Source organism: Brienomyrus brachyistius, chromosome 2 (genome assembly GCF_023856365.1).
Source record: "Brienomyrus brachyistius isolate T26 chromosome 2, BBRACH_0.4, whole genome shotgun sequence".
Lineage (NCBI taxonomy): Eukaryota > Metazoa > Chordata > Actinopteri > Osteoglossiformes > Mormyridae > Brienomyrus > Brienomyrus brachyistius.
The window spans coordinates 30,815,354-30,838,225 of NC_064534.1; the positions used below are offsets into that span (position 1 = coordinate 30,815,354).

Genomic DNA, 22,872 nt, shown 5'->3' on the forward strand with positions numbered 1-22,872 from the left:
TAAGTCGCTTAGGCACTTATTTTCGTTCATTATAGAGAAAGCGAGGGAAGCTGCAAGATTTGATATGCGCACATACATTGCACGTGTGTAGCGAAACGTATAATACAAAAACAATGTTATTAGTACACATTTGCTATAACGCCAAATTATTTTACTAAGTATGTATTTAATTATTGGCGTAAATAAATAAATACTATAATAATACCAATCGTTCGGTTTATAACGTGAGCATAAAACTATAAGAACGCAGAGGAAGCTGCATGGTCTGGTCTCATTAACATTAAATAAACTGGCGCTGACTCTTTCAAACGCTTTCAAAACGTATCTTTTCACTTAAAACGGAGCACCGATCAAAGAAGCCAAACGTATTTTTAATTAAATTAAGTGTTTTACATGAAAAGCTGGTCTGATATCCATATAACTGCATGGAGGTGCTACAGAAATTACTCAGTCTATTTGCAAATACGCCGTGCTTTCCATGAAGTTAAATTGTGTGCGTTAATAAACAGACGTACGCGTTTGGGTGTGGGTACTAAGAAGAGACACGCATAAACCAACCCGCGTAATTAGCGCATGTACCCAAATAGCCGCAGTGGTTCTGACATCCGGGATACTGGTGCGATTGCCCGGATGTGTCGCTGTCTCGCCAAGATGGCGGCGTCCTGTAAGACATGCGTTCGTACGGCTTTGCTGGATGCTTTCGCGTTTACTCGCGGCGCACTGAGCAGTCGTGTTGCTGTTCGCACTTATGCTTCCGACTCCCGTGACGGTGAGGGTATGGCCCACTTCGGTTTCCAGACGGTCCCCGAGGGAGAGAAAGCGGAGAAAGGTGGCTAAACCCGTGCACCTGGCTAAGCAGTGAGGGGGGTCACTGGACTCCGACTTATTGTGGCATTTTAGGAGAAATTATCCCGGTGGTTTGGAGGGTCGGTAACTGATGACAAACCGTAACTGGGGTCTTGTAATGGTTTGCTGGAAGACTGTGACGAGTGACATTAAAGTGGACTCTTTATGTTACATGTTGCTCTTCCTATGTTGACCTTGGATGCATCTCATTTACGCATCAGATCCAGATAATTTTCCACAATCGTTGCATGTGTAATTGTTTTTATTTCGCTACGCTGGAAAGCAGGATGTGAATAAAATATCGGTATAGTCCTTCAGACATTTTCGTATCGTTTCTGTCCTAATATTTTAAAAGTTTGAACCATGGAAATGACGGGACAGGTACACGAACTGCTGTGCATTGGAGAATCTACAGTTTGAATTCTTGGACCTGCATTGAAATCAGTCATTGTTTTGAACACAGTCAGTACATCTAAAATGTATACAAACCAGTTTCAAGATACTATTTTAGTTTAATGAAAAACACAACAAATCCTGAACATCCTCACGGTTTATGGAAGTGGTATCAAGTGGTTTTTTTTTCATATTTTAAGTGATTCAACTATTAAACTTATTCCATATTTAATCCTGAAGGTGTCTCATTTTGACTTGAACGTGCCTGCCATCCATCGCTGTCTTCCAGTGTACAAAGTGTTTGAGAGCGTAGCACAGAAGTATGACATCATGAACGACGCCATGAGCTTGGGCGTGCACCGTCTGTGGAAGGACGCCCTACTGCGCATCATGAACCCGCTGCCCGGCTGTCGTCTCCTGGATGTCGCTGGAGGGACAGGTACCTGCTCATCCACAGCCAGCCAGATCTAAGATGCACAACAAAACTGCCTTTTAAATGTCAACAACGCCGAGTGCTGTGAGAGCCCTTGTAACAGCGTCCGCGTTTATGGGCTTTCTTTAGCTCCAGCGCTGCCGTAAACACACCGGATTGTGTGTGGGTCACTCTTCTTCAGACCCTGAGCAAGGTGCTCAGGCAGATCCTCGTGCCTTCGCAGGAGACATCTCCTTCCGCTTCCTGGAATACGTACGCACCCAGCAGGAGCGGCTCCGACGCCGGGCCATGCGTATGCATCAGACCCCCTCCTGGCAGGAGATAGCAGCCAGCTACACGTCAGAGCAGGCCACGGTTCTTGGGGGCTCCAGGGCAGTGGTGTGTGACATCAACAAGGAGATGTTGAAGGTGGGGAGGCAGAGAGCCAAAGACCTCGGCTGTGGGACAGGTACGAGCACCCCCAGTCCTTTACTGGAGGGAAGTGGTTCCTCGTATGCTTTGATAGGCTAGATACGTTGGTGGTTACGGGGTCATGTGTGCTTTGGGTCCCATGTGCCTAGTGTGAGCTGTATGTCTCTGGCAGAGCTCTCCTGGGTGGTGGGAGATGCAGAGGAGCTGCCTTTTGAAGACGACCAGTTTGACATCTACAGCATCGCCTTTGGGATCCGAAACGTCACTCGCATCGACAAGGTAGTGGAGACTTTCGGTGAAACTCAACCCCGTGATACGCCGAAGCTGCTTGCTTTGCCTGGATGAAGTTTCCCATCCATCTTCTTCGTACTCAGACGGCCTTTGCTAATATCTATATATGCAAAAATTGCATTTTCCATGACCACCTCCAACGTTGAGAACCCCTAGTATAGAATACTGTCTGTTCATCTACCAACCACTTATTCAGCACAGGGTCTGGAGAGCTGGAAGGATATGTAAGGACAAGGAAAATGGGACATCGGCTTGTCAAACTGTCATTTTTCCACAAGAGTTCTCCTGCAATTGCTATAATTTTGACTTCACCCCTCTATGGTTGGTGATTTGAATTATCTTCTTACCCTGGTTAAGTGTGAAGGAGGGATTATTTCTAAAAAGGCTGTGAAGAGTTTACCATAATAGCAAAATAACTGCTTTATTACAGTGTTTTGGTGGAAGCATATTGGTGTGTGCAGTGAGGATAATCGCCAGATGTCCTTTGCATCTTGTTTCCCTTACATGTCCTTCCAGGACCTGAGCATATCACCCTGGAACCAGGGGCAGATGGCATCGCATAGTGTGGCAAAAGTGTTCCCAAAGTGACTGCAGTGAGGATCTCATCAGGGCAGTGCGTTTCTGTGTGTGAAAGACGGCGCAGATTAAAGGGGATGGGATTCTATTTGGCGGCAGTGGGGCGTGAGCCTCACAGCGCGGACGTCTAGCACTGTGATAATCGTCCTGCCCTTCTTCCTTTGAGTTTCACCCGCTGTCTAGACGTTACCTTTTCATTTGTTGTCAGCTTTGGATTTTTATCTGGAGATAAAGTTAAGATTTCATTATAACCAGCTGGTTATCTGGCAATCTCGCGATAGTGTTGGGGCGATGCTTGCGGACCTCCCACGTTGGCAGTGGCTCTGCTTAGCAGGTGCTACCTGAAGTCCTGCCTGGGTGTGTGTGCGTGGGGCAGGCTCTGCAGGAAGCCCACTGTATCCTGAAGCTGGCGGCTGCTTCCTGTATTCCTGTGTGCGTGGGGCAGGCTCTGCAGGAAGCCCACTGTATCCTGAAGCTGGCGGCTGCTTCCTGTATTCCTGTGTGCGTGGGGCAGGCTCTGCAGGAAGCCCACTGCATCCTGAAGCTGGCGGCTGCTTCCTGTATTCCTGTGTGCATGGGGCAGGCTCTGCAGGAAGCCCACTGCATCCTGAAGCTGGTGGCCGCTTCCTGTATTCCTGTGTGCGTGGGGCAGGCTCTGCAGGAAGCCCACTGTATCCTGAAGCTGGCGGCTGCTTCCTGTATTCCTGTGTGCATGGGGCAGGCTCTGCAGGAAACCCACTGCATCCTGAAGCTGGCGGCCGCTTCCTGTATTCCTGTGTGCGTGGGGCAGGCTCTGCAGGAAGCCCACTGTATCCTGAAGCCGGCGGCTGCTTCCTGTATTGCATGGGGCAGGCTCTGCAGGAAGCCCACTGCATCCTGAAGTCAGCGGCTGCTTCCTGTATTGCATGGGGCAGGCTCTGCAGGAAGCCCAGTGCATCCTGAAGCTGGCGACCGCTTCCTGTATTCCGGTGTGTGTCTTTGCGTGGGGCAGGCTCTGCAGGAAGCATATCACATCCTGAAGTCTGGTGGCCGCTTCCTGTTTTCTTGTATTCCTGAATGCGTGCTTTTGTGGGACAGGCTCTGCAGGAAGCCCACCGTGTCCTGAAGCCCGGCGGCCGCTTCCTGTGCCTAGAGTTCAGCCATGTCTCGAACCCTGTGCTTTCCAGGTAAGAAAGAACCGAGAACTGGGTTTTTAAATCTGCTGGAGGAGTGGCACTCAGAGATGTATCCTATATACTTCATTTTTAATCCCACGCTCCGCTGGTGACAGCGACCGTGAGATGATGTATTTAAAGCCCTGATTAATCCCACATAAAGGAAAAATGAAAGGGCTTTAGTGTGATCACTTACTGATATTGGAGTCGTCACTTCAGCATAGGAATCATGCAGGTTAATAATAATAAAACTCACTATACACTTAGGGATTAACTAATAAATATTTCTTTTTTAAAGAATTGTATGTAAAAAATGTCATGTGATTGTCTCCCATGGGTTTATTTTGAGTGAACATTCTAACATGTTGATACATTATAATTATATATTATAGTCACGTCTGTGGGCTTAACCCCCCAGCTCCATGGGTGCCATGGCAATACTCCACAGCTCTGAGGGGAACGGCCAGTGCTGCCTGCTGGAATTGCTGAGCCTTCTGTGATGTGACCTCCAGCCTCAGGGAGCCTGTTGAGCGTAGCTCTGGTGGTGAATCCCACATTGAGTTTTTCTCCTATTAGAGAGACAGAAGACACATATATGTCATATTATATATGACATCAGCTGTGCCACAGCTTCTTCCACTTTGGAGGTCTCGAATACCCTGACAGTTAAGGGATTCATCTTCTCTAGTCCTGCAACAATATGGTACATAAGTAACACTGCAGTTATGTACTGCATGTGTATTATTTCAGTGTGTGTGACATGAACATGAGGAAATGGGCAATTTAGCTGTCGAAGGTATACCTTTGTCATTTGAGCCATCCGTGAGCAGTGTCCCTCATCTCCCTCATCTTCATCACCAGCTCGTTCCTATAATGCGGTGTGACTACTCCATCAATGATGCAGTCCGTTTTTGTGCTGGCAGAGCGGTGGGAGAGGATTCCCTGTACAAGGGGCTGAAATGGTCAGCCGCAGCACATGGGACGTTGTGTCGAACCATTGCTACGGCAACTTTCACCTCGGCTCTCCTTGTCTGCAAAAGGAACATGAAAAAGATACAGCTATGCTGAATATAAATTTGATGTTAACACTGATTTTGGATTTAATGCGCTATGTACCTTGACAGTCACTGGCAAGTAAAGGTTGTTGACTCTGCTGGTTGACTTCAGTGCCTGCTGCTTGGCCTGATGCCCCTTACTTTCCATGTGCCTTGTCACATCCCGCACACCTTGATGGGCACAGGATAGACAGACAGAGCACCAGTGAGAGTAGCTGCTGCCTCCTACAGTAATAAATGGCCATTTAGAGGTTCATCCATTATTAAACTGGCTCTTGTAGGTGGCTGCTCCTGCTCCTTTTTCCCTTTTGTTTTGATGGTCTCCTCTGACACCCTAGCCATCTCCTCCACCCTCTCCTCCTCCACCCTCTCCTCCTCCTCCTCCACCCTCTCCTCCTCTTCCATCTCCACCCTCTCCTCCTCTAATGGGCCAACCCGTTTCGCCACCTGCTCTGGGTCAGCATCCTCTAACCTGAGCTTTTTGGGCTTTCCATTCAGGGCAAATGAGAGGATGCTTAATTGCTTTTTTCCTGACATCTTTGAAAGACAGATGCAATGATTAATGCATCCATGATGCGATACACTTAATTTTATTGGCACTAAATTAATTTATTTAGCCTATTTGGAGAGAGAGATGATTATAATGTGAGAATATGTCAGTCATCCTGTGACAACAAAATATGACCTTTTGAAATGCTTATTCTGAACAGGTGTTGTTAGTGAACAGGCTGTAAAACTCTTGGCCACAGTTTAGGCTACAGACACTCGGCATTGAAAAACTGATGCTAATTATCTGGGCAACATTCTGTGACAGCAGTCAAGTTGTCATTGTTTGTGTCAAACAAGTTGTGAATTTGTTGTAACATTAAAATAGAAGATGACTTACCCTGCGCTTGAAGTGATGCTCCTATTGGGCGCTGCGGCATATTAGCCTACGAATTGTATTTCTCACCCGGAAAAATAATGTGAGCCGGGAGTGCGTGACAAAAGAGTGAAAGGAGTGACTGTCACACTCAGTGCGTGACACCTGAGAGCTCTGTACCTGCGCTGGATATTGCCGGCACGCCACGCGCCTTGTAGGCGGAGCCTGTATGTCCGTTACAGCCAAACAAAACTACAGCTAAAAGCGGCCCTGGGGACCAAATTGTTTGTGCGTTATAAGTAAAATTCCGTTGTATGCGAGTCCGCTATATCTGATGCTTTTTCTGCATGTTCTTAAAGGCACACAGCCGGGACCAGCGGACCTCGTCCATTATAGATGATATCCCGTTATAAGCACGTCCACTATAACGGGATTTTACTGTATTCCCAATTCTGACCAAGCAGTCTTGGGGCCGGAATAATGAGCTCCGGCCCGGATATATTGGCCTGGCACTGCCGTAGGTTTTTGTGTGAATGTAACGCCCAGGTTCGCCGCCTCCCAAATGTCTCCATAATAACTGTGAGCCCTGGTGTGAGAGGGCTGTGTGAATCGCAGAGCACAAGAGGGGCAAGCAAAAGGAGGATCAATAAAGTCTCATTAGTTATTGGTAGATTACATTTATAAATCTAAGTATATCGGTATAATTGTTTGGGGTGACTGTTTTGGTGTTCAATACTGAGGCTTACTGTATAGAATCCATCCATCCATTTTCCAAACCGCTTATCCTATTGGGTCACGGAGGGCTATCCTGGAAGCAATGAGCACGAGGCAGGGAACAACCCAGGATGGGGGGCCAGCCCATCGCAGGGCACATTCACACACCATTCACTCACACATGCACACCTACAGGCAATTTAGTAACTCCAATTAGCCTCAGCATGTCTTTGGACTGGGGGGGGAAACCGGAGTACCCAGAGGAAACCCCACGACAACATGGGGAGAACATGCAAACTCCACACACATGTGACTCAGGCGGAGACTCCAACCCGGGTCCCAAAGGTGTGAGGCAACAGTGCTGACCACTGCACCACCATGCCGCCCCCACTGTATAGAATCATTCATTAATAATGAGTTGTTTCAAAGTTAACCTCAGAATTACCCCGTTTTCAGATATATACCAGAGAATTCCGCTGGATATCCATAATCCTCCTATGCTGGTTTCTTACAGGATCTACGATGCCTATAGCTTCCAGCTTATCCCTGTGATGGGGGAGGTTATCGCCGGGGACTGGAACTCCTACCAGTACCTGGTGGAGAGTATTCGGCGTTTCCCTGACCAGGTGAGCACAGGAATTAGTATCCATGGCTTAGTGGTTGGAACTGTCAGGGTTGCAGGTTTGAGTGGGACCTCGGTCCTATGGGGAGTGTGTGTTCCTATGGGGAGTGTGTGTTCACTATGGGGAAGCTCAGGAAAATTTCTGACCTGTACATGTAAACTGACCTCCCATTGGAGCTGTATTGAGAGGGATGGACTGTACATGTAAACTGGCCTCCCATTGGAGCTGTATTGAGAGGGATGGACTGTACATGTAAACTGGCCTCCCATTGGAGCTGTATTGAGAGGGATGGACTGTACATGTAAACTAGCCTTCCATTGGAGCTGTATTGAGAGGGATGGACTGTACATGTAAACTGGCCTCCCATTGGAGCTGTATTGAGAGGGATGGACTGTACATGTGCTGAGGTTACAGTGCAGAGGTCAAGGTGACTGACCGGCGGAGAAATGGGTCTTTTTCTTTATGTGATGTAGCATTGGAGAGCCTACTGTCTAATTTCATTGTCTGTTGTGCATGATGCCAGTAAAGTTGAGTTTGCAACACAATGTCATCAGTGGCTCTCTTGGGGCGAAGTCCAGCCATTGCACTGTGCCTCTGCTGATCCAGACACTTTTCCTAATTGTGGGAGTCATAACTGCATCCTGTCTCATAGGTGGGGTGGGGGGACCACATTCAGGCTCTGGACTGATTTAGTTATCACTCCCACCAGAATTTTCCACTTCGGATGAATACGATGTCCAGCTGTCCAACACCTGGTTAAACTGTGAGCCATTTAGAGTTGAAAATGACATTACGACTAAGAGAAATGTGTAACCACATAACAGCAGGTGGTGTGGTGGTTAAAGAGCTGTATTTCTAGATGAAAGGTTGTAGGTTCGGCTAGACTAAGTTATAAATGTGTTCTGTAAACGCTGTGTGCGTGTGCGTATGTGCACCCATGTCCCAGAAGGCCCATGTGCTCCCACTCGTTCACGAGGCCCTGCATGTGCGTCTATCCCGCAGGAGACATTCAGTCACATGATGGAGGACGCGGGCTTCTTCAGCGTCCGCTTCACCAATCTCACGGCCGGCGTAGTGGCCGTCCATTCAGGCTTCAAGCTCTGAAGACCTGCCGCTGGATGCGAGCGGATTGGACAGCGAGGAGGAGAGACGCACGGGTGACTCGCTGTCGTCATGGCCACGTCTGCACCCCTCCCACCCGACGGCCATGTCTGAGGGCCTGCTTGGGTTAGTCTAGATTTGGTCTCCTAGGATGAAATGGAGAATTTAGTATTTGCTCTGAGAACCAGAGGACTTTTCTTCTTCCCTATCATCCTAATCCATGCTCCGAAGTCTGCCCTTGCTAGATCTCGTCTGGCCCCTTTGAGATCCTGGACCAGAGGTCCCAGAAGCAGCTCATACAGTGTTTGTTGATCATTGTGGGATTGACGCAGATCCTATGAAATAGTGCAAAACGTTTCTCCCTCTTCTACCTTCTGGTAATGGTAATGTCCTCTTTCTCTAATCATACAAGTCCATATGAAAGTACCGCAAATAATTTTACAATCACAATAATTATACATGATTTAAGTACCAGCACTTAGTGTTTTTTTGTGTTTATACATCATTTTTGGCATGTTACTTTATCTTCAATGAGGATAAAAAGCCGTGTGAAACGATGAATTTGTAATGTTTGAAAAAACAGTTGGGTATAAGGACATTGCAGTCCTTGTGGTTTGTGGTTTAGCTATTAAGTTATGTTCCACATGCCTCTGCCAGGTTGCTATTAGACATTTTGGCCTGTGGTTTCTAACCTGAACAGAAGGTGGCGCAGTGGTTAAAGTGTGAGACTCGTAACCACAACATCAGTTTAAATTTAGACATGCATCCAGGGTGTGAAAGAAGACAGATCAACAAGACATTTTACTTGAATAAAACTGTATATTTTTACAGGTATTTGTACACTTTGTTACAAAATTGTATTGTACTAAAATTTAAAATCAGTTTTTGGTCAGAGAATAAATCTTTGTGTGCAATTACCATGTATTTACAATGTCTCATGTTAGTGATTTCTCAAAAAAAAGACAAACCCTCAAACGTTCACACTCTGAACATAAGACATGGCTTAAAGATAAATATATTAGTAAATAAATATTCAGAGAACATATTTCCATAAATGAAATGGGCTGCTATACAGATACAGAAATATACACAGATCGATTTCTAGCCTTTAAAACATTGTGAAATGGTAATGACCGAGAAAATAATTATATTTAAAAATATTACATTTTTGTACACCGTGTTTTTATACAATCCTTTTAAGTGCTACAAAAAATATAAAATTAAATAGTGACTCAAGTACCCCAAAAAATGTTAGATTTGCAGTATAGATCTCTATGCAAAGGCAAGGTTAGAATTGTGTTCATGAATTACAGCATATGGTTAAAGTTCATAGATAAATAGCGTTACTTAAAAAAAAAAAAATAAAAAAAAAACTTGTAGCCTCTTACCAGTATGAATACATTTCATAGAAACAGTATATAAGTCTGTAAAACAAACAAGGCATGTTGAGAACATTGAGAGATTTATAATATCACAAGAAAAATGGTCAGTGAAACCGCGGTCAGGTGAGACCCTCCTGTACTGAAATCATTCCCAAAATTTCTTCACTTTGGCCTTTTTTCGGACGCGGAGCTTAACAGTCGCTTTCTAAAAATGGCCCACATTACGACAAGTGCTTCACGCGTATGATGTGGCCAGGGAGATGGCGAGGAATTAGCCACCGTGCCCATGTGTGGAGGTATTACGGGGGGGGCAGACTACAGAATAGTCACGCTTCGTCCGGTGACAAGATGGACGATTAAACTCGACGATGACAAGGAGGAGAGCAGCGCAAAAAAAAAATAAAAAAAAACTAAACTTCATTTTAACTTCACTTCAAGCAATAACTACTATCTACCCCTACAGTGCTGAAATCATTAGTTCACAAGAGCAGTTGTCTTTAAAAGCTAGTTGCTACCAAGGCAGCAGTAGCCCTGAGCAATTTAGGAAGGGGGATAGGCCAGATGGAGACCACACATCCAGCAGAAGTGGGCAGGGGGCTGCCTCCAGGAAAGAAGATGCTTCGAGTCAGCCGCCATCTTAAAGAACAGACACCACGAGGTGGCTGGCTGTAGACAATGATGGTTGTCTTTAAATGGGGGAGTGGCACGGGTGGTGGATATTTCACGATCTTGGATGATAATCCTATGTTTTGGTATGTCTCCAAGTTACTCATTTTAAAAATGTGTTTACTGAAGATTATGCCATCTTTTGTTGCACGTACACCAGAACATATGCATACAAGTCTTAAACAGGAAGAGAAATCCTGTATGACTGAACTGGAGAGCCACCCAGGTTGGGGTGTGTATACAGTCTTAACCAGCAGACTATGAGGGTCCCGACTGTGATAGACAGGCTTTAGGCAGCTGTCACATCCGTCTGTTAGACACCCATCTGTATGAGGCTGGCTACAAAAAAAAGTAACCCAGCCCAAAGCTGCATAGCAACTTTACGCCAACTTGCTGGTCCCCTCGCCCCCCCCCCCCCCCCCCAAGGACACAAGAGAACATAACAGAAATGCCAAAGGTATTATGGGACTGGGTATGGAGGAAGAGATTGAAGAGATTGTAACCCACCCCCTCCCCGTCTTGCCTTGGTGTGGTTTTACTTGCATTTACGGCTACAGGACTTAGTTCATACTTAAACTGGCCCAAGGAGGTAAACAAGGATTTTGAAGAAAAAAAATAATAATTGCTTCACAGTTATTATGGAGACATTTGGGAGGCGGCGAGACTTGTTCATAGCGAGGAGCGATGGAGGTACGTCTGTCTGGGTATGACCTCCGGGGGGGTGAGCTCCTGCTCTGCTGCCTCACCTGGTGCTCCCCCGTCCTCCAGCATCTCGTGACAGTTGAGCATGCGGCTGTGGAAGAGAGCCCTGGACTCCTCCGCACACGAGACCATTTGATCTCGGCGCTGGCCAGTGGAAAAGAACAGCTCGCTAGGCTCCTCCCACTCCACAGTCCGACCTCCCCCGTCTACCTCACCAAGCCCGTGATGCTTGGCTGGCAGCAGCGCGGCCCGCGGACCAGCACCCAGCCCCAGTTCGCAGTCCCTGTCCTCGGGGATGATGGATATGCGCTGGCTGGGGTCACCACGGTTCTGCAGCAGGCGGCTCTCCACGTCAGCCTGGCCGTACTGGACGTTTACCGCGCAGTCCTCGGCATACAAGCTGCCGTTATTCCTATGGACATTCGTTTCCTTGTAAAAGCAACAGGGAAGTCCTTCATAGGCACCCTGCTCCCCAGGGCACATGTGTTCAGAGCCGGGGGCGTACAAGTTTGCAGGGGCGGGGCTGTGGGACTCTGCCCCCCGGCCACATTTCCCCGTCACCGGGAAGCCAGTCCGACAGAGCTCCTGACCCCTGCCCTCCAAGTCCGCCGGCGGGATGTCAAAGCAACAGGAGCAAGCCGGCCCCGGCTCCACCCCCTCGTCCAACACCAACCCCCTGATCCGGAGGTCTGGTCCAGTGCCCTCTAGTGCCCCTGCTGAGGTAGTGGTATTAGTTTCCCTGGGTTCTAGTGAGGAGCGGCTGCTGTAGTTGGGCTCCAAGCTGCAGCTGGACAGCTGGTCCCCAGACCCAAAGGAGACACCACTGGGAGGCTGCAGGCACTCCTGCCCAAAGGCGCCCGGCGAATCATCCACAGGTGCGGGGGTAGGCCCCGGCTCCCCCGCCACTGCCCGGCAGGGGCTCCTGCTGCGGTAGATGTAGGGGTCGTAGTCGCTGCTCAGGGAGCTGCGGAAGGTAGAGCAGCTGCCGTACACGCCCTGGTTGCTGACCTCGGTGCAGTCCAGCATGGAGTCGCTAGAGGAGCAGTGACACTGCCCCGAACTGTTACTGCTGCTGTCGCTGCCGGGGCAGTCGGCCAGGTAGCCGCTGCACACCGAGCGGTGCCCGTGGTAGCAGCTGAATCCGGAGGAGCTCCCGGTCTCTCCCAGGCATGAGGTGGAGGCGGGGGCCATGTGGACGACGGCCGGATACAGCAGGCCCTGCTGGAAGGCCCGACTGTGACCCTTCTGCAGCCCGCCGGCAGGCTGACCCTCGGCCTGGGGGAAGGTCAAGCCCTGGAAGTAGTAGTGCTGGTACATGGTCTCGTACTGGGAGAAGCAGGCGGCTCGGGAGAAGCCGCGGCTGTGGAACTTGGGCCTCTTGAAGGTGTGGGGCTGGTGGTACATGGGGGCACGGTGGTCCAACCCGCAGCGGTGCGCGTTCAGCGAGTGCTCCAGGTGCACAGGCGGGTAGCCGCGAAGAAACGCCGACGACTGTGGCGGGTAAAGTGTTGGATCCGCCCGCTGGTCCACAGTCAGCACCGTGATGGGATTGCCGTGGGGATCCATGCTGGTGCGGGTTGGATACGCCGTCACCTGTCCGGCGCGGTGCACGCGCCCGGGGTAATGTACCGGGAGGACTACCCTCTGCTGTCTGCTGTGGACTGGATTTCCTGGGTCCATGCATACTGGCCCTGGGTTCCCCTTCTTTTGCTCTGTGAAGGAGGGAGGTTCACACCACACCATGTAACCTCGTAGCTTAACGGCACACAAGGAATCGGTAGCATGCGTACATTCCTAGCAAGACCTTCCCACACTCAGCACCGTGACACTGCAAGTCGGATCTTACCGATGATGTTGTGTCGGCAGTGTGGGCAGGTATGGTGCTGCAAGAGCCAGGGGTCCACGCACTTCTTATGGAAACGGTGGGTGCAGGGAATCACCCTCAGCTCCTGTGGGGTCAGACAGACAAGCACAGTGGGGTCACACGCAGCCCAGAGGCAGACATGGGCACGTCCAAGGTCCCTCTCTGGAGCAAAGGGAAGTCGGTCTGGCCCTTATTTTGGCAGATTCCTCGGCACAGCTCTGCGCTCTGAGGTCGGGAGCGGCTGCCGTTTCCCAAACTGAGGGAGAGTTCAGGAATTCTAGGAAACATTTCTACTGGTTACCAAATGTTTGGTTCTGGGCCACGTGGGAGGTAGAGCCCGTGAGTGAGGACGCGATGCCGCCAGCTCGGGCCGGGCTCACCGTCTCGATTGTTTGGCAAGTGATTAATGCAGCATGTGCCAGAGCTGACTGCAATGAGTGTGAAAAAAGGAAACGTTCTGATAGTGAGAGGGCAGTGAGTTAGCAGCTCGCAGGACATTGCAATCAGGTAAAAATTAAATATCTATGTATAACGGGGGGGCGGCATGGTGGTGCAGTGGATAGCACTGTTGCCTCACACCTCTGGGACCCGGGTTCGAGTCTCCGCCTGGGTTATATGTGTGAGGAGTTTGCATGTTCTCTCCATGTCATCGTGGGGTTTCCTCCGGGTACTCCGGTTTCCAAAAACATGCTGAGACGGATTGGAGTTACTAAATTGCATGTGTGAGTGAATGGTGTGTGAGTGTGCCCTGCGATGGGCTGGTGGCCCCCCATCCTGGGTTGTTCCCTGCCTCGTGCCCATTGCTTCTGGGATAGGCTCCGAACCCCCCGCGACCCAGTAGGATAAGCGGTTTGGAAATTGGATGGATGTATAACGGTAACGCCACACATCCAGAGTGGGAGGGGATTAAATTCGGGCCCCGGCTGTGTGTGTGTGTCTGTCTGCAATGGACTGACATCCCATCTGGAGGCTCCAGGTCCATCACAGCCCACTGCTGGACCCATTTCATTATGATGGAAGATGGATGATCTAACTGCAAAAATGGGAAGTTCTTGCTGTAGTCTGGTAGTTCCGAAGCCCTGATCCGTGGATAGGCACTGCTACAGGAGTCACTGGTGTCACTTTATTACAAAAATAAACCGTACATTTTCAAGCCTCGCCTTCGTTACGACCCCCAACAATCTGGGTATGAGAAAACCAGAAACGAGTAAACTTAGTAAATCTGTCCCAACAATCAATCTGCTGACAGAATCCCTGCCCCATTTATACCATCCATCTATCCATCCATCCATCCACACAGGGGGCCAGTAGCACAAGATTAAGAAGGTGATTAAACAGGATCTTTGTGGTCTTTCAGAACAGTGGAGATTATACAGCTCAGTCTAAATGTTTACTGCTGTCTGCATCGATTGCCCCTCTGCCCCACCCTCTTAAAAAAATGTTAGACATAGATGAAGTAGTTTTCATTCGGTGGCAAACTGGAATCCTGCCAAATCTCGGGCGGAACACTTTGTTCTGCAGTGTGTATTATGTGTCAGAAACATTGCATGTAGGAAAAGGTTTAAGGGTCCCATCTGTGGAAAATGCACTAAGCATGTCAGAAAGGGGCCTCAAGAGGGCGCCAGAGACACGGCAATTATTCCCCATTCCTTGTAAGAATATTATGCAACACCTATTTAATTCTTTTTTTTTTTTTTTTTAAATAACATGCTTGAGAAAAACTTGAGGTATGCAGAGTTCAGTTTTAAATTATTTTTACAACTGGGATTTCTGGGAAGTAGCTTATGTATCTTGCTAAAACGATAGATACGGAAGTTCCCCAAAATCCATTTCCCCATTAGAGTAGATATGCCTCAGCAAGCTTAAAATTACCTGGGCTCAAACTTATGAACCCTGTTCCGTGCTGAGGGGGGAAATCGCTCCCGCTTAAGTGAAACTCGATCGGACGCATTCCTGTGAGTTTTCCTCGGGATTGCAGTTGCTAAGAGACCGCTGGGTTCCCGGCCAAAGCTATCCTTCCCCCTGCTTGCTTTCTGGTATGACTCATCCGATCTGCCTGTGTTTTTTTGCTAGGGCTTTGTGTTTCTTGCTCACTAAAAATCCCTTTGATGCTATTCACCCTCTTTTATACCAGCACTTCCTCTTTACAGACTAGGCCTTTAAATGTCTTTTCAATAGCAACACATTAAAACAAACACACAAAAACATATACACCCCCAAACCATAGCAGTGCTTCCATTCTGCGACATTTTAACACAACGATGGCACTGCTAACCGCTCCACTACATATTATCATCTACAAGCGCCCAGCAGAGGAGGATTCATAAAGCGATAAGTTAAAAATCCTGACCCCTGTTGATCAGTCAAAGCGGCAGGAAGACGTGGTACCCTACGGGTGCCGGTCTTTGATGTTACTTGTAGCCTGCGAGAATCGCAGTAGGTGATAATGGGGCAGCCAGCACCACACAGCAGGCCGTCGACATGGAGTCTGGCGTGACGGGGCAAAGCCGAAAGAGTCAAAGCTTCCGTACCTCGCCATCGATGTACTTCTCCAGACAGATGGCGCAGTCGGAGGTGGAGCTACTGCTCAGCGAATCAGAGGCTCCGCAGCTGCTCTCGCGAGCCCCTTTGCTCTTGGCCTTGAACTTGCGCGTCTCCATCTTCTCCAGTGCTTGGATGGCCATCCTGTTCATGGAACTCTGTGGGAGGTCCGGGGGGGGAGGGTAAGTCAGACCCCACCAGTCACACCACAGATAACTGCGACCCAGTCATCATTCACAGATGCTTATTAGGAACGGTGGTCGAAATCTTGAGGATCTCACCTGGCTTCTCCGCTGCTTCAGCTTGATTTTGATGAGGAGCACCAAGCAGACCAGAGACACCACCACGAAAAAGGCAAGGAAGATTCCCATGTCGAAATATTCTGTAGGCTGCTGTTGACCATCAGCGGTATGATAGATACCACACAGGAAAGACAGAAGAGCTCATTTAGTTACTAGCCATTTTCTACCGTCCAAGACCGTGAAGAGTTGTCATATAGTGATGCCCATAGATCATCCTTATTATACTCACCGAACGAAATTATTAAAGGTTATCATGTGTGTTAATGTGGAACATTTAATTTAAATATACATCGCATATTTTGGCTAAGAGACCATATCTCCAGTGATGTGTTGGATTGGATTTGTGCTGAAAGCTAGTGGAATCTACTTCGTATGGTGAGCTGTCAACAACTTGCTGAAGCAAAGCACTCTGGGAAAAAATTCTGCATAACCTGTCCCACTCTGTCCCTCACGGAGCATATTATCTTGTATGAATTGCCCAACAAAAGGTATTAAGATACAGTGACTTTATGTGAGCAGGGCTAACCTGAAACAAGCCACACAAACACCCAGTGCTACTTTGCAGTCACCATGGTGGTCTTACCCTGGGCGGTCTGTGTTGGATTCTCGCCCGCGCCATCTTCTGCTTGTTCACAATGTTCATCAGCTTCACAGCATCTGTGCCCTTAACATACACCACAGGCCTTTTCAGAGGGTCCTCAGCCACTTGGTTCAGCTGGGAGGGGGGGGGGGAGAGACAAGGCAACACGTTGAATCCCCAACCACAAAGTCCTCTGTAAATTCCGACTGAGCGAATTGCGTTTAATACTGGAGGCTGATTAAATAGCGCGGCCCCACGGCAAGCCACGTGAAAAACAGACCCAGAGACCTAGAAAGTACAGTTGGTTTTCCCGGAGGGGGGGGAGGTGGGGGCAGAAAGGAGTCTCAAAGGGGATTAAAGGAATTGAGTGTTCTGAATTTGGACAAAGTCAGCCTCTCCCTTGTCTGCTGGGTGCCTTTTGAGTCTGCTGCTGGAGTCTGTAATTTGAAGAACCCACGGGAAATTCCAAAGCAATTCATACATTCTCCTTCTTTTTTTATCGCCGCGGATCCAACCGGAACACGCTCCTTTTCTCCCCCCTACACACGGAGCGCTGGGACTCCAGCGGGTCCGTCGCCTGAGCCGGAGGCTTTGTTTCCGTCGGGCTTACAAGCCACACAGTGGAAGCGGGGCTCTTTGAGGAAGCCGCCGTTGGCCCTGTTGCGTAGAGGTGTGCTTTTTCACATAGTTTACAAAGGAGAGCGGCGGTGGGGATCCGCGACGGTGAGAGGTGCGTGTTTATGTCTACCAGAGGAAGTTCACACTTACTTGAAAATCACCTCTTGAATTTTATTCCAACTCCAAATTCTAAGCAACGTCACTATTTTCAGTTTGAGGGATGTTCATATTGTCGTTTTTCCTTCCATGTGGTCAAAGAAAATCGATTTCTGTCCTTATACACACTGCTATGAATATGGGTAAATTCTGCTGCTCTTGGTAAATGACCAAAAACAGCAAACAAATTGCAGAAAAACATGTACAAAAATGTGGGTCAATGGTCATTGAAGCAAGTCAGTGGACAGTTCCTGTACTATTAAAGACCTCAAATTGTCAAGGACATTTAGTAACTGTAGTGAGAAGATCCATTTTTAGCGTGGTTATTCCAATGACAGGACCAAAGCCAAGCGCACCTTGGGAATAGATTAAGTCTACCCACAAGTCCTACAGGACCAAATCTGTGAAATGTAGATATTGTTCTAGTGGCCGCTGTTTGTCCAGGCCTTGCCTACATGTTAGTGGGACACCACAATCCTCTTGAGGACTTTGCTTCATGAACTACATCGGGCCGTGTCATTATTCAGACCGACGAACGGCGCTCATTTAGAAACAGAACACACCGCGAGATGGCATCTGTCTGACCATAATTATTTGGGGATAAGCGCCGCAGACATTTTAAAAAAATGTGTCAGTCACCTGGCTGCAAGAAAGCAGGTTTGCTTAGAAAAAGAACACTGCACTGCGGCAGCGGGGCACAAACCTGGTCGATGGCGTCCGGATTCTCGGAGACGTCGAAGATGACTGCTGTGGCTCCTCTCTGTACAGCTCGCTTAGCCTTAAAAGAGAGAGGACACTGTAAAAACCCACAAACAAAAACTTACAGTCAGTTAAAGTCACGCCAACAACATGTCTGCAGATCAGTCTAAGTGCTGGACCATTTAAAAAATGCTGCAACATACATACAATCAGCTTTTCCACCAATGCAATCAGTGTCCTCACTATTAATACAACAACTAGTATATAATCATCTTAAATTTCACACAGAGGAGTTTTTGGTTATAATACCCACACAACAATAACAAATTACAGGAAGAGCAAAGGATTCAGAATTTCAAAAATGCACGAAAGAGCTTGTGTACTGGTCGCAAAAAAGCTTGCAGTTTCCATTCCTGTCCACTAGAGGTCCCTCTCATATCAAACGAGCCGGCGATGGAAAAAAAAATGCAAGCAATTTGCAAAATATAGGCCTACTCACTTAGCAAACTGAAGTCTTCCGCCTGAGGAAAGTTTCTTAATTCCTTGGTCTTAAGACAAGCGAGCCTACTCTGAGGATATCGTTTGCTTTCAAGATTCAAGTCATTGCCATTCAAATTTTTATTCAAGGGAAACCGTTGAGAATGCTGGCCTGGGAAAAAAGTTCAAGAGCTTCAAGAGGGGGAAAAAGTATACTATAGGACAGGATGGTTTCTGTGGTAAACTACAGATAACAAAAATCCGGGGTTCAACTTTGAACTACCGATAATGAAAACAGCAGAACCCGCAGAATACAAAGATATTTTAAAAGGAATTCCCAAGCTTATCTTCATTTCAAATTTCACAGCCTCCCAGTGCTACTCTAACCATAGTGCAGGGCTCCAGCATCCTTGGGGAATTGGGTTTTCACCTTCTGGCAGCCACACATGCTCAAGCTTCCAGTACAACTGTCATCACACCACCATCCACCATGAAGACCGGGACGCTGATCTGCAGTTGCACGAGCTTGACGGCTCCAGCCGATCTGAGGGCATGACCAGATGTGTGAGACTTCAAAAAAAATATTACATTACTGTCCTTAAGACACTGCTAAGACACTGCTGTTTCAGCTCCAAAGCTGAAACTTATTTTGGTGCTGCAAAAAACAAAAAACGACAAATTAAGCCAGGTTCGCAGGGCTATTAAAGCTAACTATTAAGTGAAAGTGAGAAAACGGGTTCTATACAGGATGCAGAATCATTTGCTACTTCATATATGGCCAGCCCCACAGGAATTTAACAGACTCTGTATTGCAAAGATGACCGTTTTCATAACCTTCATATAGACGCCAATGTGTGTACACTGCGTGTGGGTGCAGCCAAGCAAATGTTTGGACTCGTCTTGAGCAACAGGAGTTCATGTGAATGTGACACCCGCCTGTTACGGAGATGAACCGCAGATTGGGGATGCGGATAAGGCTAGATGGCGGGATCCTATTTCCATACGGTGGAAAGCTACGAGGGGATCGCCAACAGCCCGAGAAACCTGCTCTCGCCGTAGCAGTCTATAGTCTGACGGCCAGCATCCGTCCTCCCTCGCCTCGGCGCTGGTCAAAAAGGAAGTCTGAGGTCTGAAAACAGTGCACAGAAGCCAGATTTGTATTATTACAGGGTGCAGATAGGAAGTAATTTGTGTGCAGCAGCGGCTCTTTACTGAGACACTATGGGTAGGTTTAAGTAAACTTCCTGTAGCTCAATTTCAAGCTCGATTCCACGTGAGGCGCAGAAGTCCCCCCCCCCATCCAGGGTCTTCCGAAAGTGACAGTCCAGAGCCACTCTGTCACACAGCAGCGTCATCGTGTCCTGTGACTTTGTCCATATCGACGGAGTAATCAGTCATTGCTCTTTCATTGCCTATTTAGCACCATCTAGCTGGGGACTTAGTTAGTAAGGCCTTGTCAGACGTCCGAAGCTACACGGTGCCTTACATGCCCGGGACTGATGGATTCGTTAAAGTCTGACAGGCATCGCTGTTAAAACTTCATTCCTGTTCAACTTTCATCTAAAACAGCAAACGGCTGACAATTCTACAAATGACCCAAGGATGCGGGATTTTGCAATATTTAGTCCTCTCCTCACTCACATTTTATTTGAGCGACAGCTTATATAGTATACTAGACTACCTCTCTGGTTTTTTTCTAAAAGATATACGTAAAATCGTAGGTCTAACATGAGACCTGAATTGAAAACCTCATTTTTAGTCTCGACTTCCAAGACATTTTCTCCTCTGGGAAATTTGGAAACTATTCTTGAAAAGTTACATACAAGTTAAGACAATACAGCCTACTTTATTCAATCTACTTTAAAGAGCTAAGCAATTACTATATTGTGTTATCACCATAAGAGAACTTCTGCAGACTTTAACTTAAACTACCCACGGCAGCTAAATACCGTTTACGAAAATCCCCGGGTACAAACGGCTAAAAACCAAAGACTTCGCTTTCCAACATTAAAACAGACTTAAAAGCAAAAGCTATTTTGACCAGAGAGCAGATGGGCAGCAGTCAACGCTCAGACCGCATAACCGACCCCCTGACCACACCAGCGGCCCTAAACACGCGGACCTGCAGAAATCAGCAGTGGCCAGTGCTACTCTAGGCTGACAACATGGCCTTTAATACCCTGACCATGTCATAGAAAGTTTCATCTTCTACTTTTATCATCATCATCGCTGGAGAGTTTCTCCTTTATAATTTGATATACCTCATGATCAAACACAGGGAGAAACCCCCTGCCCTCCCCCTTACTGCAGGGTGCTAGGCTAAAGCCCATTTAGTTCAGTCAGAGTGTGCTCCTTTGAAGTTTGCAATCCTAGTTAATAATTAATAGCTCTTGGTAAAACAGCTTAAGAAAGAAAGAATCCTTGCACCGGCAGGATATGTATTGCTGGGACTTGCCTGACGAGAGAAAAAAAATGTACCTACAGGCAAACTGTAGGCCACAAACCAGCTAACCCCCCCCCCCCCCACGCACACACACACAAACTCTTTTTAAGCCCATCCCCATTCCCCTCTGCAAAAGCATCCTGAGATGCGTCAAACTGGGCTCTCAATATCTTCACTTTGCATTTTGTTCACACTTATAATAGAATAGCAGATATATCAAATATGCCTGCTGTTGAACTCTCATCCACTCACCTCAACTTACGTCAATGTTATAATTAAGACAATTACATATTCTGCAGGTTGAACTCTACTATAGTGTAATGTTAATTAATTAAGGCAAAATTTCCCTTGCTAAAGTTCCCCTTTCCTTTCTTAAATAAAAGTATGGAGGTACGTAAAATTACTGAGAGTGGCTGTCGAACAGGTTTGGGTGTCTGCTATTTCCACAGGACACATTGGTAAACAACACAGACACCTCAACATTGGTCTTGAGCAAACCCCTGTCACATGGTGGGGGTTGGAAGAATGTCTAGTGGTTGTGGTATTATATTGTGTTTCATCCACTTCAGTGGTGGTGGGGGGGAGGTTGGGTGTCACTGATCTGGAACGACACACCATTGCCCTCGTCCCCCCACCTGCAACCAGAAAGACATCCCATTATCCATTTCGGCTGATGCGTTACAGGTATCCTCTTGAGACAAAAGGAAAAAAATTAAAAATCAAAACATTAAATGAAACATTTAATCTGGCCCAGGTACTATAAAACAAACAAACAATCTAAACATAAAACTTAGCTTTTTATACCACAGAGCTAGTGTGGCTAGTCATCTAACCCTAACCAGGACCCTATACTTACCAATAACCCTGATCTTGTGATGGTCAAAATGATGTTTCATGAACCATTTGCTGTATGTTTGGTGCTCTTGTGGCAGAGTACTAGATGGTGCTCTTGTGGCATGCTGTGAGCCATCTTTTTTTGAACAGACAGCACCATCTAGTGAGGCTAAGAAGTACAGCAAACGGTTCATGAAATGATGTTTTGGTCATCACTACCCTGATCCTAGCCACCTAACAATAACCATAGAGATTTATAAATATTTAGCTGATCACAGGGCATTTGTAAGACAAAACATTTATGCAATTTTCTTTTAATGGCAGAAAAGGACTTCCCAGACAACAAGAGAACACGCTAAAGCTCCTAATGCTGCACATGCTTGAGAGACCAAGGGTTGCTCTGCGACTTTACAGCCATCACTGCAATCAGGAAGTCAGAGACAAACAGAAGATGCTCAGGGTAAGACGTGGGTCTTAAGTCAAACCAAAATCAAGGGAAGATCGGCGGTGCAGCAGTGAGTCTTTCAACTAGATTGTACATATTTAGCTCAGCACCCAACTACACGCAAACCATTTAAAGCTAATCACTGACAAGAAAGCAGAGCTAGGGGTCAACTTTGTCCAGCAAAGTAAAAGACGGAACATTTCCCATTAAAAGTTTTTTCACAATTGTTCAGAGGCAGTTAACACGGATAATTTTTCCTTCACTGTCACCATGGGAACATCAAAGAGTATTATCATTTAAGATTCAAAACGTTTATACGGTCCATACAAACCACACCAAATTATAAAACTGTACAATTCAATAGGTATATGTAAGGTATTGTTCAGTTGCTGTTCCATCCATCCAATCATCCATCCACTACAGGGTCGAGGGGCGCTGCTCTTTCAACTCTTGATTAAAAACTGAAACGGTTAGATTAAAAATGTACGTTCTCAAAAGCAAAGACTTGCCCAAAAATGTAACGCTTGATGTTTTTCACCAAGTTAATAGCCTCAGAAATGTCCCTAGAGGACCTTATCTCCACTCGTCCTAGACATCCAGGTTCAACTTTGGTTGACAAGCTGACAAATACACGAAAAGTGTTTTCCGGCCCTTCAAATAGCTCCAAAAGGCAAAAGTTATCCAGCAGAATAGCAGCCCCCATG

General features: G+C 47.3%; 2 protein-coding genes across 4 annotated transcripts in view; one reads left to right on the forward strand and one right to left on the reverse strand.

Moving 5' to 3' along the window:
- Positions 1-599: 599 nt before the first annotated feature.
- On the forward strand, positions 600-9,383 carry coq5 (coenzyme Q5, methyltransferase). Of its 2 annotated transcripts, XM_048988706.1 has the most exons (7): positions 600-829; positions 1,529-1,678; positions 1,896-2,120; positions 2,256-2,362; positions 4,028-4,116; positions 7,250-7,361; positions 8,361-9,383. In XM_048988706.1, the coding sequence occupies exons 1-7, from the start codon at positions 631-633 to the stop codon at positions 8,460-8,462; spliced, it is 984 nt and encodes a 327-aa protein (XP_048844663.1). In that variant the 5' UTR covers positions 600-630; the 3' UTR covers positions 8,463-9,383. The 2 variants fall into 2 exon arrangements, with proteins under 2 accessions (XP_048844663.1, XP_048844670.1); XM_048988713.1 differs by lacking the exon at positions 600-829 and having other exon boundaries at positions 1,533-1,678; positions 1,802-2,120.
- znrf3 (zinc and ring finger 3) overlaps positions 9,259-22,872 on the reverse strand; it is a 57,943-nt gene continuing 44,329 nt past the window's right edge. Inside the window, exons 3-8 of one of the 2 annotated variants that reach the window (XM_048988478.1) lie at positions 17,974-18,048; positions 16,500-16,631; positions 15,896-16,003; positions 15,605-15,772; positions 13,056-13,158; positions 9,259-12,921 (exon numbers count right to left, since the gene is read on the reverse strand). In XM_048988478.1, coding sequence (XP_048844435.1) covers positions 11,177-12,921; positions 13,056-13,158; positions 15,605-15,772; positions 15,896-16,003; positions 16,500-16,631; positions 17,974-18,048 — 2,331 coding nt within the window. In that variant the 3' untranslated portion in view covers positions 9,259-11,176. Of the gene's footprint in view, positions 12,922-13,055; positions 13,159-15,604; positions 15,773-15,895; positions 16,007-16,499; positions 16,632-17,973; positions 18,049-22,872 lie in introns of both variants that reach the window. The other variant, XM_048988469.1, reaches the window with a different exon arrangement.

What these genes read in the sequence shown, in the direction of transcription:
- coq5 (XM_048988706.1), top strand. Translation starts at nt 631, where the DNA reads ATGTGTCGCTGTCTCGCCAAGATGGCGGCGTCCTGTAAGACATGCGTT. An exon ending in GGATGTCGCTGGAGGGACAG is followed by an intron (nt 1,679 to 1,895) that starts GTACCTGCTCAT and finishes GTGCCTTCGCAG; the next exon opens with GAGACATCTCCTTCCGCTTC. An exon ending in ACGTCACTCGCATCGACAAG is followed by an intron (nt 2,363 to 4,027) that starts GTAGTGGAGACT and finishes TTTGTGGGACAG; the next exon opens with GCTCTGCAGGAAGCCCACCG.